This window comes from Lemur catta, chromosome 11 (genome assembly GCF_020740605.2).
Source record: "Lemur catta isolate mLemCat1 chromosome 11, mLemCat1.pri, whole genome shotgun sequence".
NCBI classification, from domain to species: Eukaryota; Metazoa; Chordata; class Mammalia; order Primates; family Lemuridae; genus Lemur; species Lemur catta.
The window spans coordinates 93,722,312-93,742,690 of NC_059138.1; the positions used below are offsets into that span (position 1 = coordinate 93,722,312).

At 46.2% G+C, this 20,379-nt stretch overlaps 1 protein-coding gene across 13 annotated transcripts in view; it reads right to left on the reverse strand.

Annotated features, from left to right (window-relative positions):
- COBL (cordon-bleu WH2 repeat protein) overlaps nt 1–20,379 on the reverse strand; it is a 283,679-nt gene that overhangs the window by 44,000 nt on the left and 219,300 nt on the right. Inside the window, exon 8 of one of the 13 annotated variants that reach the window (XM_045564750.1) lies at nt 17,960–18,737. The exons of the other annotated variants lie outside the window; for them this stretch is intronic. Within the exon in view, the coding sequence (XP_045420706.1) occupies nt 18,694–18,737 (44 nt within the window). The 3' untranslated portion in view covers nt 17,960–18,693. Of the gene's footprint in view, nt 1–17,959; nt 18,738–20,379 lie in introns of those variants that run through there. 13 annotated transcript variants of the gene reach the window in all.

Sequence of the window (20,379 nt, forward strand, 5' to 3'; positions counted from 1 at the left end):
AGGGAGGCCTCCTCAAGCAGGTACACTATGTGAGCTTACGTTCTTGACAAAATCATCAACATTTTTAGTGTTCAATAACAGAAAAGAGCATTCTTTGACAAAATCTATGAACCTAGGCATCAGAGTCTCACCTCTGTCTTCATGCAGACAGACAACATTACAGATCTGTTTCTGTATCTCAGAGAAGACAAGTGACCTGTGACGCCACTCTGTCATGCAAGACATCCCAGGTGCCTATCCCTGCGCCACGCCCACCCCAATTCCTCCACCCCACCCAGACAACCTCAGCGTCTCATCTTCGTCTCTGCCCCTCCAAACCTTGCTCCAAACAGTGGAAGCCAGTGGTGGCAAATTGTCATTGTTCTTGTGCAATACGACATTTTATTCGGTGTTTTTAAGAAATATTAAAACGATAAAAAATAAATTTTTGCTTTTTGTTTTAACATAGATTACAAAGTTTTTTCTTGGCCCATTCTGCGCTTTTACTGCCTTACTGATAGCTTAGGTTTCCCATCCAGAAAGCTACCGAGCATGTGCAGTTGATTAGCCCAGGGTTGCCGTCCTGGCACTCACGCGTGTGTCCTTCCCACAGGGGTGTCTGGACTCGTCAACACGCCGCAGTGCTTCAGCTGAACTGAGGCTGAACTTTTCTCTCTTATGAACGACGGGCCCGGAGATGTGTGACTGTCTGATTATTTTCCCCCATGGCGCCTCCCTGCGTCGGGGGCTGCTGCTTCCCGAGAGTTCTGTGCACCCTGCCACAGTGGCGAGCCCGGTGCTTGGCCTGCCACCCCCGACACAGGCCCTGCAGACACACCAGCCCCACTCTCCTCAGAAGCCCCAGGGTATCAGCTCTCCCTCACGCTTCCATTTCATGATTTCCTCCTTATTTTCTGTGCATCACAATTTCATTTACTCTCTTGTAAGCTCAGCTATGCATTTAAAATTATGTCCATTATATAAAATCCAGAATTTCTAGATGCTTGGTAGCAAAAGGGGTTTCATGGCATATAGCCAATAATTTGGCTGTACATATAAGGAAAGGGACCTTACTTTTAACTTACAGCATCTGTTTCCCTTCCACAGCCTTCCCCGTTCAACTGTGGAAGAAGGGGGTCTCGGGCTATCCAAGCTCAAAACCTTCCCTCCCTTAAGTGCTCATCTTCCTGCGGGGGCAGCAGGAGCCCTCCCTCTGCCTGCTGAGGCCCCTCCTGCCAGCGGCCTGGTCGCACCCCGCCCGGACTCACGATGCCCACACCGGCCTTCTGCCACCCTGTCCTCTGCCTTCCAGCTCAGCACGAAGCCCTTGGGGCCGAGTGAACACACACCTGTTAACCCCTCAGCCATAAAACTGGATTCCTCTCTCCCAGGTCTCAGTGAAGATTAAATGAGATGGCCCTTGTGGAGGAGCTAGCAGGGCACAGGGTTGACATCAGTAATAGTAACTATAATATCTCTGTTAGGCACAGGGCCTGGCTGGTTAGCTGGCCATAAGCATCCTAAGTTCTCTGAGAATCATGGTTCTTGCACTTGCCTGCATCGGAATCCCCCGGAGGGCTTGATAAATAGACATTGTCCAGCCCCCCCAGCCCCCCCAGGTTTCTGGTGCTGTGGGCTGGGTGGGGCCCCGGTGACGCTGGTGCCCCCACTCTGGACCACACCAGGAGGGCGTCCTTCAGCACCTCCCCGGGGGCCCTGGCTGGCTGGCTCTTTCTCTCCTCGCCCAGAGTCATCTCCACCTAAGCTCTGCATCCTCATGTGGTTTTCTTTCTTCATCTTACTAAACCTGCTTCCCGCCATATTCCAAAGCCAGTGATGTCTCCAACAACAGGCGCCGGAGGTAACGAACAGACCAGTTTTAAACTCTCATCCAGTTCCGGCTCTCAAAAAGCAGGGGTATTTTCCTCTTTTTTAAATGATCAGATTCCATTTCCCATCTCAATGCTTTTCACATGTCTCTCATTTCATGGGAAGTTGCCTCAAAATGCCCTCAAAGTTAAAAGTGACATTTTCCTTCAGATAAAAGTAGAGCTGAAGTAATTACTTGCAGAAACTACCATAGAAATTGTTTCAAAAGACAGAATGAGGAAATGACTTATAAAAATAAAACACATTCCAAATGGGTGTAAAATATGCCAAAAACAAGAAGAAAAAAAAATAATACGGGGGGCAGGAAAAGCTGGGGGAAGGAGAGCCGAGCAGGGCAGGGGCCCGGGGGTCTGGGTGGCGGCAGGAGGTAGCACATCTGTAGAGTGGACGCAAGACCGATCCCAAGATGCTGCAGAAAATGGGTGAGAGACAGCAAAGAGACTCCAAAGTCCCAGTGTCAAAAAGGCCATCTAAAGCCATGGACAGATGCTTCTACAGTCACCTGGGGAAATGAGCCCTCGTCAATGAATGAGTTTGAGTCTCCAAGAATGATCCGTCTCAGATTTCTGCATTAGTGACTCCACCTGCAACCTCAGCCCTGTCAGTTTAGGTGGCCAATTTGATTATTTTTGCCTTATTAATTACTTGTATTAATTGCCTGAAGTTTGGGACAGATTGAATAGCACAGATTGTGAAGATGACTTATTCAAGCTGTCACCTGGTTTAGGACTAATGAATAAAACATATATTTTTTTTTAATATTGAAAAGATTCTCTAATAGGTTCTTGTTTCAAGATAAGTTCCCTTCCAAATAATGTTAGAAATCACAAAATGGTAACATACCATAAAGCGACTGGAGAGAAGTTTAGTGACTCATCACTGTGCCTGTGTATTGCGCTCTCCTGAGACACACACAGCAGAATCGTCACAGTGGTCCCCTTCATCCCAGGTCGTGCCCTCCTCTGCTACCCATTACCAATCACAGGCTGAAAACATCAACTGGAGAACTCCAGAAATAACAATTCATCAGTTTTAAACTGTGCACCCTTCTGAGTAGTCTGATGAACCCGTGTGCCATCCTGCTAGGGACAGGCATCCGCCCTTTGTCAGCAGATCCAAGCTGTCTACACTCTCACCTGCGAGTCACTCGGCAGCAGTCTTGGTTGCCAGACCGACCGTGGCAGCACCACAGTGCCTGTGTTCCAGTCACCCTCCCTGTGCTCAATAATGTCCCCACAGGGCGTGAGCAACGATGCCGGCACGTTGTTACCCTTATTCTATCTTATTACTGGTGTTGTTAATCTCTTACTGTACCTAATTCATAAATTAAATTTCAACATAGGCATGTGTATATAGGCAAACACATAGTATATACAGGTTCCAGGCATCCCCTGGGTGTCCTGGAGTGTATCCCCCCTGAATAAGGGGGCTACTATATCTAGAAGTTACTCAAATACTGCAGAATGGTTAGCATAAAAACAACGAAAAGCAATACCCTGGGTTTTCCCTAGAGCCTTCTTTGCCGAAGTCCAGCCTGCCCTGGTAATGTGCATCTGCCTGTGACAATGACAAGATCAGCATCAGGGCCCATCATTTTGAGAAACTTGTATGGAATTGTCTCTAGCCTCATCCAAAGTCAACAGACTACACAGCCAGTAAATTAAATGTTTCACACACAAACCACCTGTTAACTCACAATTATGGTGGCCCAAAATAACTTGGCTTTGTTGGCCAGAAAACACTCACCTCAGCAAAACCCACCAATCCCCAAAATAACCTGCGTGAGATGCCGAGGCCCAGCCTCGGGTTCTCAGCGTCAGTCCCGGGGCTGCGGGGGTGGGCACTGCCCCCCGGGGAGTGAGAATCGTTTTCCCCTCTGCCTCCTGGAAGGACAGACAGCCACGCCCACCTGTCAGCGCCACTTGGGTTACAGACGCCCTCACTGCCACCACTCCGTACCAGGGCTTCCTATTAGGGTTATTTTGGATTTTAAAATAAAGTTCATTTTCTTTTCCTTTAGTATAGAAAGTCAGGGAAACACAAACAATCGGAATGAAAATAATCACTCATCTTCAAGATAACCATGGTTTACATTTGGTTGCTTTTTTGGGTAGTCTTTCTTTTTTTAGGAGCTTTTAGGAGAAATGTATAACAAAATTTCTTAAATGTGTGAAGAATTTCAGATATGTCACCCCACTATGTTTATGTACTCACTTTATACTCAACAGATTCAAGGCACAATTTTTCATCTTTTGTGTCAATTTAAATAATTACGTAACACTGTGCTGAATCAGCTGTGGCCTCCAGCAAACAGCGTCTGCAGGTCAGACTTCCTCGTCTGTGAAACAGGGACAAGAACAAGGCGCTGGCTCGTTCAGGGCGCTGCCCCGCGCCTGCCCTGAGAGCGGCACTGGGGCAGACGGAGACCAGTGAGTGTGGGCCGCCTCGGGGACTTTGCCTATCACTACTGTCCCCTGCCAGCAGAGCACAGGCAAACCAGCAGGTCCTCGGATAAGGCTGTTGAGTTCAGCGCCATTTCCCTGTGACACTGATGAGGAAACACAACTGGCCCTGGGCAGGACAGTGCACGTTCCTGAGAAGCCAGGTCCCCCCGGAGCCCCGCTTCCTCCCACAGCCCAGAGCTGTGCACATGAGGTTCGCGGAGTCTGGACTGTGCCGGTGTGTGTGTGAGGGAGTGTGCCCGCGACGCGACGGTGCCCTGGGCAGGGCTGGCTCCCCGGGCCGTACTGGGACAGGCTCCAGCCACCCTCGACCCTGGACCAGAGTCACTGGGCAAAGCATTATCTGGTTCTAGTGATCTTTCTTAAATGTATGTATAGCTCACATTTATTCCCATGTTTATTACTAAAAATGTTTTGGTCTTTATTTAGAAGTTGGGGATGTCTTTGTGACCAGAAATCTGCCATAGGAACTTAGCTCTTGTTCATACCGATTAGCCTGTGGTCAGATCGGTTTCAATAGCTGTCGTTTTGCTTAAAGTTAACAGTTTCCAAGAACCCATCAAGGACATTAACTGAGGACTTACTGTATAATTATGAGTGGTCATGATCTTTTGAAAATCTGGAAATTGAAGAACGAACGTGATTACGTGGGGGCTGTAGAAACTGCAATCTTAAGGCTTTGGGGAACCTTCCCCAAGGAAGGTGTATCTCTGTGCTGCGAGAGTCCAAGAGTGGGGAGGCCAGGGGAGGAGGAGTGAGGCCTGGGGACTGCAGGGGGTGGGGGGTAATCTGTGGATACAACGAGCCTGGCGGGCAGGGTGGGGCGAGGCTGGCCTGGCTCCCCGCCCAGTGTGCAAGCGAGTCCCAGCCAGGCCCCAAGGCCTGGTGACAGGGCTGCTCTGTTCTGTGTGTGCTTTGTCCCTCTCCCAGCTACCTGGCCACCTGTTCTCTCCCCTCATTGTTAGCACCAACTCCATCTAGAAATACAGCCCAAGATTATTGTCTTCTACTGCTGAATTTTTCCTAGTGCCTGTGAGATCTGGAATTTTTCTACTGCTTCTTTGCATTACCCACCGTGGCCCGTTCTTGGCTCACTGCTCACGCGTGCATTTCGCCCCTCATCAGGGAGGTCACTGGGTCCTGGCGCCCGTGCAGGACTGCAGCAGAGCCGCTTTCTCCCAGGCTGTCCTGTGCAGAGCCCCGCAGGCCCTCACCTGTGTGCTGGAGCCCACCCTGAGCTCTGCTGGACGCCGCCACGAGCCGGCCTGATCTTGCCTTCAGTGCACACGTTCCCTCCAGCCTGCCCGACAGCCAGCGCTGCCCGGGGGGTGCTCCAAGGCCCCCACCACTGGACACACAAACACCAGCCCAGTGCTCACAGTCAAATGTCTTAATAGGCCACGTTTTCTGCACGGTTATCAAAACCCAGGCTCCCATCTGCAGAAAACTAGTTCATGGGAAGATAAGGTTGCCACTTGCTTTTTCATTCCCAAATATGTATACACACACACACACAGTATACATATATACATGTATGTGCTTCTGCCAAAGCTACCATCCGTGGACTTGCAGAATGCCTTATCCACTGACGTGGTATCCCACCCAGCATTGCTTCTGATCAAGGAACTCAGTTTACAGCCAAAGATGTGTGGCAACGGGCCTGTGCTCGTGCAACTCACAGGCCTCGCCGTGTTCCCTGGCATCTGAGGCAGCTGGCTACCAGAATGGTGAAACGGCCCCTTGAAGACTCAGTTACAGAGCCAGCTGGGTGGCAGCACCTCATGGGGCCAGGCCAGGTTCCCCACAAGGCTGTACATACTGAGTCCACTTCCAGCCTACAGACGGTCTGCTCCTCTGACGGCAGACTCACAGGTCCAGGAATCAAGGGATGGAAACAGCAGTGGCACCACCATTATCCCCAGCAACCCACTAGCAACACGTTTGCTTCCTGTTCTCATGATGTTTATGTTCTGCTGCCTGGAGGTCTTAGTTCCAGAGAAACAAATGACACCACCAGGAGACAATGATTCCACCGGCCTGGAGGTTAAGAATGCCATGGCCATTTTGGGCTCCTCATGCCTCAGCATCCACAGGCTAAGAAGGGAGTCACTGTGGGGCTGGGGACACTGATCCTGAACCCCCAGGGGACACCGGATCCCTTAGGGGGGTAACATTGCCATGCCCTGTGATGAAGGTCAACGGAAAGCCACAGCAACCCCATCCAGGCAAGACCAAGAATGGGCCAGACCCTTCAGGAAGGAAGGTCTGGCTCACCCCGACAGGTGAAGAACTGTGACCAGCTGCGGTGCTGGCTGGAGGCAAAGGGAACACCGGATGGCAGCAAACGAGATGCCATAAACACCTGCCGTGATGGTGCGATTAGTCACAGAAACGAGAGCTGTAACTGTCATGGACATTTCCTCCTCATTTTGTTAAGAATAAGTTCAGGTGTGTATACACATATACTAAGTAAATATTTTTCCTTCTCTTATCCCTTAACATATAACATAATTCACTTTATATCTGTATTTAATTGTAAACATCATAGCATTTTAAATCACAGGATATCAGGAGAAAACATACATCACTGACAGACTTCACATTCTCTTGCGGGGAAGGGATTCGTGCATTTTCAATTGTATACAGGATAGTTGTATCATTTTAGTTAGAATTATGACTTTGTTTTTGTTTTCATTTGTGGATTAGGTATGATTTAAAGACATGCAAGCAGGTAGCAAATTGATTTCATGTGTTACTTTGGGCTAAGTAAGGGCTGCCCACAGAGGAGGCTAAACATTTCTGTGTGTCTGTGAGCTGTTCACAGGGGAGCCCAGCATGTGAGTCGGTGGCCTGAGTACAGAAGACCCCTCCCCAGTGTGTAGGCACCACCCGGTCTGCTCAGGGTCTCAACAGGACAAAAAGGCAGAGGAAGGGTGACTTTGTTCTCTGTCTGAGCTGGAACATCCATCTTCTCCTGCCGTTGGACATTGGAGTTCCTGATTCTTGAGCCTCCTGACTTGGACACTCGGACTGAATCACATCACCAGCTTGTCTGGGTCTCCAGCTCGCGGACGGCAGATGGTCAGACTTCTTGGTTTCTGTAATCATGTGAGCCAATCCCTACGATAAATCTCTCCCCCTCGCTCTCTCTCCACACACACACACACACACACACACACACACACACACACACACACACACACACACAACCTCTTGGTTCTGTTTCCAATAATAGATTTTGGTACATATATTCCATTAGGACTAATCAGTAGAGAGGACTAACTAAAATAGTCCTAATTTTAAGAAGACCTGCATTGCCTTTCTCATGCTTTGAGACTGTTCAGAAAATAAAATATATTTATCAATGGTCTAATTTTCATTACTTTACATCTACAAAATTAGCTTCCCCAGTACGCAGCCCTGACGGCAGACCGAGTGTGGATGCTTGGTGCAGCACAACACCGCGGTTCACTTCTCTCTCCTTCTTCCACTTCGATTTGTGCCTCTGAGAGGTGGCAGGAGACACAGCCAAGGAAACGTGCTTGAAGGTGCAGCTGCTGCTCTGAAGCCTCCATAATCCTGGGCTCTGGGTCAGACCTGAGTCGCGGCACAACTGCAGGGCAAAGGCTTAAGGCAGGGCCTTGGTGTCCCAGCTAGTGGCCGGTCCACTGAGACTCGGAGAGAGGCTTCCAGTTAGCGCTGGTGGTTTCTCTGAAGTGGCCAACGCGCGGCTGCTCCAAGTGTCTCGACACAACTGGACCAGTTGAAGACCAGCCACGCCGGCCGAAGCATTCCCAGACAACACCACGGCTTATTTACTTCTGTGTTTCATCACCACATGGGAACGTGGGCACCTGCTGATCTGCAGGGGCTGGAGGAGAAAATGATCCTTCCCTTGTCAGCCAGGGACATGGCTCTACGTGTCATCTGAGGCAGCTCTGCGGCCGCCCGTCACAGGAGTCCTGCCTGGCCGGCACCAGGGACTGCACCCTGAGGGGACGGTGGAGGGCTCTGGGGCACCCACAGAAGTGACCACGGTGAAGTTCTGACTCCTAGACCTGCATGTGCTGAGGAGCTGCCACCCAGCAGCCACCAAAACAGCAAGAGGACACATCACTGTCAGAGAACCCCGAGCAGGGAAGGCGCTCCAAATTGGAGGTCACTCCATTTTATAAGCTGTGCTAGGGCACATTTCTCAAAGCCAATATGAACAGTTATTTAATATCCTAAGAAAAGGGAGAAGACAGAAATAGCTCTGCATCACTTGTGTGAGTATCTGAAGTAGAAAATTGAGTGTTTTATTTAAGGCTTATTTGACAACAGAATCTTAACTTTTTTCTGACTTTTTAAAAATGAAGGTGTGAGTTACTTTCTCTCTCCAGTTTGACTTAATCAGGGATCCCAAGGTGACACATCTACAGAGGTCTGGGGACATTAGCAAGAGAGAGGCTGAGGACCAGGCGTGGCCCAACAGGGGTCCAGAGGGACCCGGTGTGCCCAGGCCTGTCTACAAGCAGCAGCTCCTACTGCACCCCACACTTCCTTTTTTCCAGAAAAACTAATGTTGCCATATTTCTCCAACATTTTTGAAAAAGCATAAATCAATATTTTAATGCACAATCTCCTGCATTTTAAATTTTTGCCATTTTTATAATAATTAAGATTTGTTGAGTGCCAATCATTGTTCTAAATGCTTTATATGTATTTGCACGTGTAACTCTCAAAACCACTTTTCCTTTCAATGTAAAGAAATTCAGGCACAGAGAGGTTAAGCAAGGTTGCTGAAATCACCCAGCAACAGAGCCAAGTCCTGAGTCCAAGCAGCCTGGCTCCAGCCCTTGCTACACACTTCCTCAGCATCCTTTCTGGCCCCTCCCATTCATTCGTGGAGCAGCTGGTTGTCTGGGAGACGGACCTTGATCATTCACTCCAACGTGGTAATCCCGTCCTCCCTGCTGACAACTGGTCCGGGCACTCTGGACTAAGCCAACAGGTGTGTGGCACTCCCTCAGCCACGGTGATTGGTTCAGGAGCTCACATGTACATGTGACTGATTTTGGGTAAGGGAGCCAGACCAGCCTCTAGAGTTGCAGTTACAGAAGCCTATACATGTCCTTGTGAATTAACTCAGCTTGAGGTGCCTTTGTTTTTAAAAAATTTTTGCAGGTAAAGACATATTAACTGATTCACTGGCAATACAACTTCTACCTATATATCTCCAAAGAGAGAGAGATACCTTCTGAGAAGGATCTCAAAGAGATGTTTGCACACTCGTGTTCACTGCATCATTATTCACAACAGCCAAGAGGTAGGAACAACTTAAATGTCCCTGGAGAGATGAATGGGTAGAAGAAGTGTGATATATACACATAACAGAATGTTACCCAGCCTTGACAAGGAGAGGAATTGTCATATGTTACAATATGGCTGAATCTTGAGGAATTATGCTAAGGGAAATAAGCCAGTCACGAAAAGACAAGCAGGGGGAGAGGGCAGCGGGAGGTGTGTGATGAGCACAGAGTCAGACTTTCAGGATGATGAAGTCCTGGAGATCTTTTGCACTACAGTGTGAATATACTTTACTGAACTGTACATTTGAAAATGGTTAGAATGGTACACTTTATGTTATTTTTAAAAAGTCACAATTTTTAAAAAGCATACTAACTGATAAAGCAACTTATTCAAACAATTTAAAAAGTCTAACACGGGTTGAGCAAAATGAGTCTAAGCAAAACACAGAGGCTGCCAGGCCATGGAGCAGAGTCTCCTGGGCCCTTCTGCCTGGAAAGTATGCAACACGATCTGCGGTTAATGGTTAATCTTTGGTCTCAGTTTCCTCAGAAGCCCTATTAGCAGGGAGAAAGCAGTGACAACATGGCAAGCTTTAAGATAGATAGAACTCATTATATTAGAACGGCATGAATAACTGATTTCAGGAGAAACATTTAGAAAAAAAAAAAAAACAAGGGTTTATTAGGGAAAAAAAAAAAGCTTATTATGAATTATCTCCAAAGCCCCAACATTTCAGAGGTAGCTAAGACACAAGACAGGCTTCATTCATGTGTGTGTGCGTGTGTGCGTGTGTATAAGCACGCACATGCAGGCATAAATGCTTAAAAGATCTAAGTGAAGGCTGAGAGGTACCTGGGGAAATGGGGTTGGGGAAGAGAAATGGGAACACCGGATTTCAGGACTAAAACTGCAGTGTGGCCGGGCGTGGTGGCTCACGCCTGTAATCCTAGCACTCTTGGAGGCTGAGGAGGGAGGATCGTTTGAGCTCAGGAGTTCGAGACCAGCCTGAGCAAAAGCGAGACCCTGTCTCTACCAAAAAAAAAAAAAAAAAGAAAGAAATTAGCTGGACAATTTCAAATATCTATATAAAAATTAGCCTGGCATGGTGGCGCATGCCTGTAGTCTCAGCTACTTGGGAGGCTGAGGCAGGAGGATCGCTTGAGCCCAGGAGTTTGAGGTTGCTGTGAGCTAGGCTGACGCCACAGCACTCTAGCCTGGGCAACAAAGAAGTGAGACTCTGTCTCAAAAAAACAAAAAACAAAAAAACAAAAAAACAAACTGCAGTGTGAGAAACCGCAGCCCTTGTTCGTCCACAGTGGAAGCGCATCTCACAGGGATTCTCAGCTTGGCCCTGCTTCGGAGGCAAGCCCGGAAATTTTGTCAAAGCTGTAGCGGTTCCATAAATTGTGGGGGCAAAATGAAATTCAAAGTCAGGCAGACAGAACCCACGCAGGAAAGGTGGTCACACGCGGTGTTGGGGGAGCATGGGCCACAGCCAGCTCTGGGCAAAGCCAGCACGGCTGGCCAGAGAGCTGGCAGGGCCTGGGCCCCCAGCAGGCACGGGGCCCGGCGTCAGGGCCTGGGCGCCACCCTGTGCTTCTACTCTGGCCTGGCAGAAACTCTCCGGCTGTTGTCCCACCAGCAGACTGGGGCAGTGCACACCAGTTGCTGTGGGCAGAACTGTGTTCCCTGAAATCCATACAAGGAAGCCTGAACCTCCAGTACTTCAGAATCTAATGCTGTTTGGATGAGGTCTGTAAAGGGGTTACTAACTTAAAACGAGATTGTTAGGGTAGAGGCACGTCCATTCTGACCGGTGTCCTTAGGAGATGAGGAGCTGGGGACACAGGAGAAGACAGCCGTCCGCAAGCCAAGGAGAGGGGCCTCGGGGGAAACCAGCCCTGCGACACAACACCTGAGCCTGGCGTCCAGCCTCCAGCACTGTGAGAGAATAAATTCCAGGTGTTTGAACCCCCCGTCTGTGGTGCTTTGTCAGGGCAGCCTTAGCAAGCATCAGTGCATCGTGTTGCTGGGAGGAAAAGAAAAGTAATGCAAGCCTGGTACAGCCTCTGAGGCTGGAGAGGCAGTGACACACGGTGACTGTCCGAGTCTGCCTTTGGGGTTCTCTGGGCCCCCTTCTCCTGGAGTTGAGCCCTTCCTTCCTGGCATTCTTGTGCCGCCCACACTTGCTGCCGGCTGTGGACACACAGGGGGGCTTCCACACAGGAGGAGATTGCCCCCAAAGTTGGAACAGGACCCCCTGCTGTCCTCCCCTTCGCCCCTCTGTGGACACAAGGATGGCTGCCTGGGAGGTGGAGGCAGGGCTGGGCGCACCTTGCGGCACCCACCCGCAGGCTGAGCAGCACACGGGAAAGCAGGGGGCGGACTGGGAGTCCCACGCGCGCTTGGGACCAGGCTGGCAAGGCTAAGTCCTGGCTTAGGTGTTAACTTGCTTTTGGTCTCAGATGTTTCTTAACGTCCCTCTGCTGCTGGATTCTTATTTGTACAATGAGGATGATAACAACAGCAGTGACCTCACAGGCCGCTCCATAGCAAGTGTGTGGGGTGCACCTTTGGCCATTATCGCCTCCTGCTCCCACCCCGCCCCGCCAGGGTGAGTCCGTGAAGACTCAGGCCTGTGCCCCTCTCTGGGCCGGGGCTTCCTGTGACGCCACTGTGCAGCCGGCGCCTGCGGCAGAGGCTGGTGGCTCTGTGGCAAGCTGCTTCCTGGCTAATCAACAGCGGGTGGATGCAGACCCAAGTGCAAGGCAAAGACAAAAATGAAGCTGGAGTTTACAAATGTGGTTGATTGGATTCCACCCTACCTAACGGTGGACAACCATCCATTTCGACGATTAACTGACCACATTCTCCATCGCTAAATCTCTTCCCAGTTGCAAATCAGGCACCCAGGAAGGGGCCCGACAATGATTCCTGAGAGGGCAAAGTGGACAAGTTCACAGTCTGTGCAAAGCCTGACATCGACCAAGCACCAGGCTCAGGAATATACATTGTGTGGGGGAAGGAACTGGCAGCAACAAACTGGTATCATCACATGCTGAGCTGACTTTACACCTTCACACGTGTGCACACACAGTGTACATGTTATGCATGTATATATGCAGTGTGTACACATGCATGTATGCCGATGTGTATGCATGCACGAGTATGTCTACACAACACACATGTGCACACATATATGTGCTTGTGTATATATGTACAGTTCATGCACACATGTGTATGTGCATATACATGTTTACAGGCATGCTAGGTGTGCACATGTATGTGTGTACTCATGCATGTACTGCACACATGCATATAGATATGCGGGCACTGTGGGTATACACACATGCATGTGTAGGTGTATGTATATATGTACACACATCCCTTTCTAGACCCACTAGTCACACCAGCAACAGTGAGTGGGGAGTCTGCCATCTGAGCACAGACCTACGTAGCTGTGTGATCTTAGGCAAGTCACCAGACTCTTCCTGACTCACTTTCCTCTATTTGTAAACAGGGCTTACCCCTGTAATTGTTGTCACTGAAGCCTGCTCTTTTTGTGTGACTTGCTGCAACATAATACTAGCATAATTGCAATGCTTTGAGGTTTATTTTTTGTATCTTTGTTTCTGTTCCCCTCAACTCTGTCATCAGTGGGATAATCTGGGTTCCCCCTGGTGGCTAAAATGGGCTTGGGTAAGCCACTTCTTACCCCAGACGTTCCCACCTCTTAAATAAGCAGCCCCTCTGTGGCCTGCTCACCTAGCAGAGGGGTAAGGGCCAGTGAGCGCCGCACTGCTGCTGCCCTGCTGGCCCCAGTGGGTGGCTGGGCTCCCGGTCAGCCGTGCTGGGCCTCCGCTCCCCTTACTCACTCACAGCAAACTCGCTAATGAAGAGAGCCTTCGGTAGGAGAAAGTTCTGCAGTGGAGAACAAGCTTTTGTTTCTTCATGAAAACTTGGACAGAGGAGAAATGGTTCCATGGTTTGTGTGTGTACTCACATACCCACGTTTTCATTTCAAAAATAATTCATTCAGATTGCTGCTCTGAGTATAAAAATGCTGTGACCAGCTTTCCTTCTCCTCAGATCAATACGCAACTTTATTGCTAAAGTCATCAATTTTAACACTTAATGTTCTCCGTCTAATTTCTTGATTAGCTATAATGAAGCTTTACTTCTCAATTTACAATTTGTTATTAAAAACTACATCTTGCTAACTTCTCCCATTAGATTTACAGTACTGCCGTAAGGTGACATATGCAATTGTGCAAGTATTTTATTGCCTGTGTACACACACACACACACACACACACACACACAGATTAAATACAATTGGGAGGGATGTGAGGAGAGCTGAAGGTGATGGATGTGCTTCCCGTCTCGATCATGGGCGATGAGTTTATGGTGCATACAATTGTCAAAATGGTCATGCTATGTACTCTCTGTGTATGTATGCAGTATTTTGGTGTGTGAGTTATACTTCTGTAAAGCTGTTACAGATAAAACATAAGGTAAAACCCGCTAATTCTCATCGATGTTCTTCCTACACTTCACCTTGTAATACTAAATGGAGACTTATAATTCCCCTAATAGAGACTAAACATCTCAATTTAAAACCATTTACTATTATTTTATATTCCTTGAACTTAATTAACTCACTCTTCACACATAATGTTTTTGTCCTGGAGCCCGAAGACTCCAACTGTCGGCCGTTAGTGCAGCGAGTGACAGCTCCGGCCCGTGACAGCTCCGGCCCTCGGCGCGACACACGGTCCTCACTCGCAGACTGCTGCGGCGTGCGGGGCGGAGCAGGGCAGCAGACGCCAGAGCGACCTGCCTTCCAGGGCGTGCCCAGCCGTGGTGCGGATGGGGCTCTGTCTGTGCGAGGGAGGCCGGGGAGGGAGAGAGCAGGGACCGGGCGTGCCAGGTGACCGCTGCGGGGAGCAGGCACAAACAGGCCAGAAGCACAACTGTTCCTCACTCCCGCCACCAACTCTACCTTCTCCCGCAGAAACCGAAGCTCTGAAGGTTTGCGCACCATTTGCCTCTGTTGTCGCGACTCGCAGTCACGAGCCTGACCATAACACACAGTCACTTTCCCTCTAATTCTCTTATTGGAAAAAAACAAACCCAGGAATAATGGGTCCCCAGCGGGAGTGGAGGACGTGGGACGGGTGGGCTCCACGGTGTGCGGCGAGCGCCAGTCTGTGCCAGGGAGCCCCTGCTGCCAGCTGCACTCAGGCCTTCCTTGAAGGAAACCGAGCCCACACAGAAGCTGCTTCCACGTTCCAGAGGGAGCAGAATTCCACGTCAAATCTGACTTTTAATATTGGCAAGAGGACACGTGTGTGGGCCAGATATGGCAATCTGCCTCCCGCTTCGTCCTTTGGGTGAGGGTTTGTGCGATTCAGGAAGTCTTCCTCCTCATCACCACCTGTCATCTGCACAAAACACACGAAGGGAAGATGCCTTTGCTCTTTAACCCTTGGCCCTTCCACACCCAAGAAAAAAGGACGACAGATAGTGGCCATTCCATTTGCAGTCAGGTGGTATGTTCTGGATATTTTTTCTCCTCGCTTTCTTTCCTTAAGCCCTATAGCAGATTTATCAGCCTGGAATCAATATGTCCAATCTAATCTCAGTATCTCTAATGTCCTTTTAAGGTTTGTTTCTTTTCCTTTTATTTTTTCTTTACTGAATGGGCAGATACAAGCTTCTGACTTTTAGAAAGCTTCATCTGTAGTAATAAAAATTTATTATTTTCTTAAGAAGAAGGGGAAAGAAGGGTTATATAACATTTAAGAGTAGAATAAAGGAAGAAGTAGTGATAAATTTAAACCGTGTAACTTCCACGAAAAGAGTTATTCAGTATAAGGGTTACCAATTACACGTTGCTATTGGTGACAAAGAAAACACAGGAACCAAAAATACACAGATAACTCCAAGCTTCCTTTTATTTAATACTTGAACCTTCATCTTCACCAAAGTGTTTGAAGTTTGCTTGTTGTTGTTTTACCATGGTGACTAGTAAGGTGCAAAACTATTTTGAGTTTTTCTCCTACTCTACATTCCTTGGGTACGAATGATGAAACAGTTAAATCACTCACACACACACCCACATACACACCCACTCACATACACGCTCACACTCACACACACACACTCACACAGAGTTCAGAGGGGAAAGAGGAAGCAAGTGCTCTGTAAGTATATCAGTTCCTGGACTTGGACTATTTGTAATTGGTTATGATGATTCCTGACATTTCAATACCTGTTCGGAAGGCCCTCACTTCTCTTGTAATTTTTGGAAGATACAATCTTATCCCTACAGCAAAAAAGTTTGTTTTGTTATGGGAAATGTTGTCTGCATGTGGAAATATTTTGAATCAGATTATACGAGCTATGAAAGTTGTGAACAAATTGTATCATATTATGGATCCAAATGAACATGAAAACTGTGAAAATTAGCAGTTGATAAGCATCCCAAACACAGATGCAATGTGTGATTGACTATAATGGGTGCTAAAATAAAATATCAGTGAGTAAACAGTTTTGAGATTTTTCCAAATTGTTTCATCTATAGAACTAAGAACATTTACTTACAATGAAAATTAGAATCTTCAGATGAAAGGGTCAAAGTATTGGTGAAGTGAGATGGCAATCATTTTCATACAAACTGAATTGCAGTTTAGAAATCACAGTGTGTCCCATTGTCCACTGCTGACATGGTATCTAGGGTGAATCTCTAAGAATTTAAGCCAATTATAGTTGAAAAATAATACACAGTTAATTTTTCTTTTACCTTAGCATTTGCTATACAATTGGTATTCCCCAAGGGACTCTTCACTCTATGAACTTGCATGGCTACGGGCCAGCCGTTAGGTTTGTTTGATCCGTGCATCTAGTCAGAGAACATGAACTGCCATCTTCTGTGGACAGCATGGGTTACATTACAGAGGAAAGAAACAGACATGGCTTATTGGGAGAAGAAAAGAACCATAAGGAGGGATGGATTCTGAGCTGAGTCAGAAATGAGAACCTTTCTGAAATGCAAGAGCTTTGGGAAAAAATGTTTCTCTTAATTAATTTGTCTGATTCCTAGAAGACTCTAATGCCTGTTAGTTCAGTGTCAAGTCATATGCAAATCTGTAAAACTTGCTCATCAAATTGCCCTGAATTTTACCTAACCTTGCATCAGGTCATCTTAGGATCTGTCACAGAATTCACTAAGGTATCGTGTCAAAGATCGGCCACCCATGTTTTTGGCTAACTTTCTGATCAAGTAAATTGGGATGCCATGCTCAAATTCTATTTGCCATGTAAACTACTGAATTTGTTTTTCCCCCACCATATAACTACATCCTCTATTATTTAATAGAGTTTGACAGATTTTTTTGCATATTTTCTGCCTCTCTAACCAATAATCCTATGCACAGTGTCGCTTTTCCCTGTTCTGCTTAGGTTTTGCCTAGAGATTTTCTGCGGCCATCTTGCTTTAGCATAATAGCTACTTCTCACACAAATGCTTATTGCTGTAATTACAGACAATCTTCTACAATCTTTAATGTCTGGGTCATAAATCCTGATGCTTTCCCCAGCATTTAGGTAATCAGTACCTTTTCTTGTTTAGACCTTCCCCACTTAATGATTTGAGGTCGAATGACTGCTACTTATCAGACAAAAGTCCTTTATTTCAACGCAAAAAAAGAAAAAAGAGGCACTTTCTAACTTATTCTGTGTTTCATTATGAGTGATTTCTGGTGACTTTCTGTTTTTCTCACCAACACATGGCACTAAATTGGCTATATGTGGCTTTGGCTTATAGTTCTTTATCATTAATACTAATATAAGCTGTGATAATTCCCTCATCGGTCATAGCTAACATTTTCATTGTGACCAATCAGAAAACCATGCTACATGTCAGAAATACTAATTCTTTTTTCTTACTTTGAGCAGTAACATTTAAAAAACTCTTTTGGAGAGAAACATGATAAGCCTATCCAGTTCAAATGTATCTGCACAATAATAAAAGTTAATCAAAGCAAGAGCTCGTCTTTTTATCTAAACCCTGAATCTTAACATATGACTTTCTGCCTTCTGTCTGTCTTGGGACAGACACTGCTAAGGTGACTAGTTCTCAGGAACAGGATGAGTTTCCTCAAGATTGCAGAGGGATCTTACCCTCAAGGAGGAGCTGGCAGCACCCCCAGACACAGCTGCTACACCGTGGGCATCTGACCACTTGCACAGCCCTCCAGACTAGGACTTCTCAGATGGAACCATCGTCACTTTTCATGTGCATGGGAGCCATGAGTGAGAAAAACCCAAGGGCAGAAGGCACGTGTTTGTTGTTTACTCTTACAGTCCCAAAAGTTGGCACCATGCCGAGCACCAAGGAAGTACTCAATCAATGTTTGGTGAATAAATGCATGAATAATGGCTGAATGAAGTGAGACACATCCTTCTTCTCCCTCTTTTTTCTTTCTATAAATGATCTAGATGGCAGAGTACACAGGAAAACCTTAAAAACACAAAACAGTTGTGTTCTATGTATCCCTCAATGGATGGTATATACTGTAAGTTGTGAGTTCCCAGACTGTATTTATAGTTCATGTGTTTAGCCACTTCGTTTTACCAGATAGACAGAATGTTTCAGTTCTATCCAAATTGATTACACTGCTCAAGTTACGGACACAATCTAATTTTAAGGAAAATAGAGAATAAATTCTGGAATAGAATGTCCAATAAGAAAAATGTGAATTAATAATGAATTAAAATAAAGCAAGGGTCTTCACAGGAACATATCCATGTATCATTGAATTTCAGACAGGTCAATATTACCAACCTGGAATTTGCATATAAAAGTCTTTACCTCCTACAAAAAAAATATAAACCCCAGTCAAACAAATCTCTGTTATTTATGATTTATATGTAAATTCTAAAGAAAGTAAATTGTGGGTGTACAAATGAACCCTTTTATCCCAAAAGGAGGAAGAGCAACAGGAAAAGCAGAGCGAGTACAGAAGAGACACCAGGACAGGTCAGAGGTCAGGAAGAGGTCCGTCCATCAGAAGCGCTTGGCCTGGGCAGGGAACGACGCACAGCAGTACACTGTGGGGAATAAACGGGGAAATATGAACGCAGACTCACGGAGAAATAAACGCCCACCATCACCATTCATCTTCAAGCCCCTGGAGATTTAACACTGCACAGCAAGTGATATATCGGCCAAATCATATGACTATTGTTTCTTCCATCTCCTTTTAGTCTTTTCCTAGGCCAGTTGTTATAAGGGTCTATTGATCCAACAGATATAATTCTGTCTCCTGCAAGAACTATATCATAAGCATCACTTCACTCACTGCTGGTCCTTCGGGTTGTCCAATAGTAACTTGGATTTCATATAAAACTTTAAAGTCCTTACAAGCAGACACACTAAGCAGCTAGTAGGGAAAAGCCATTCCTTACTCTTTTTCAAAAAATGTCTTAAGTCACTTGTAGAACTCCAGGGAAAAACAGATACTATTGCTCTGTGATGCCCTCAATTTCAGATCAGTCCATGCTGCCCTGATAATGGCGACACTGGGCAGGGATCACGCATAAACTCAGAAAACACGGATTGATTTACTGAGTTGGAGACAGACATCGACTGCCAGAGCACGTGGAGAAGCACCGGTTTTAAGGAGCAAACGCCTCCTGGGTCCTCTGATCTCTCTAGTGAGAGACTGACCCGTGGCCTGATGGGCCATTACATGAGAGTGGCTTGAAGTCCCTGAAGGCCCTGGGGGATGGGGATTAAAACAAGGAGGGGCTGTGCCTGAATTCACAGAATCACATGAAAACCCTGAAAGCAAACAGTTTACAAGACTATTGACAGTAAGGGAATGCTTGGTTCATAATTCCTATTTACGTTTTTTTATGAATTTACTTATTTATTTTTAGGTTTTTTTCCGTTACAGTAGTCCCCTCAACTGAGGTTTCAGTCATCCGTAGGTCAGCCAAGGTCTGAAGTAGGTGAGTACAGTACAATAAGATATTTAGAGAGAGAGAGAGAGGGACCACATTCACATAACTTTTATTTATAGAATATTGTTATAATTGTTCTATTTTATTATTAGGGTTTTTTTGGCTTTTTAAAAATTGATTTTACAAGTGGCATTTTTTTCTTTCTTTTACTTTTTAATGGGTAAAACATAGTAATAATATTTAATGAAAATTTTGAACCATTCTTGAAAAATCAAGATGGCAATGCTTTATTTCTGGGAAAAACTTAAATTTACATGAACCCAGAAAGAAGTTCTTAAAAATGGTTTTTATGCCTAACCTGACTTCATGTTGCAAATTAAAGCTTCAAGAGACATAGATACCAGTTTTGATTATTTGTGCTTAGTGCTTGAGCACTGACTTATGAAAATCAAAGAAATTGGTCCTTAGTTTTCTTAATTAAATCATTTTATTTCTTTTTAGTATTCCTATTTACATCTGTTACTCCTTTACAGTGTTATGCTGGTAAATGGTTAGTAACTAGCTCTCTGGAGAGAAAAGGTATAAAGGAAGGGTGGCACAAAATTTATAAGTAATAATAAAATATACAATACTATTTTTTGTAAATCCTATGTAACCAATTGATTCTCACAGAATTTTTTCATTAATTTTGCCAGATTCTTTCATCCATAGCCAGCCTATTATTACTACTGATAAATAAGCACAGTTTCAACATGAATATAGATTGATATTTTTATGTTAAACAGTA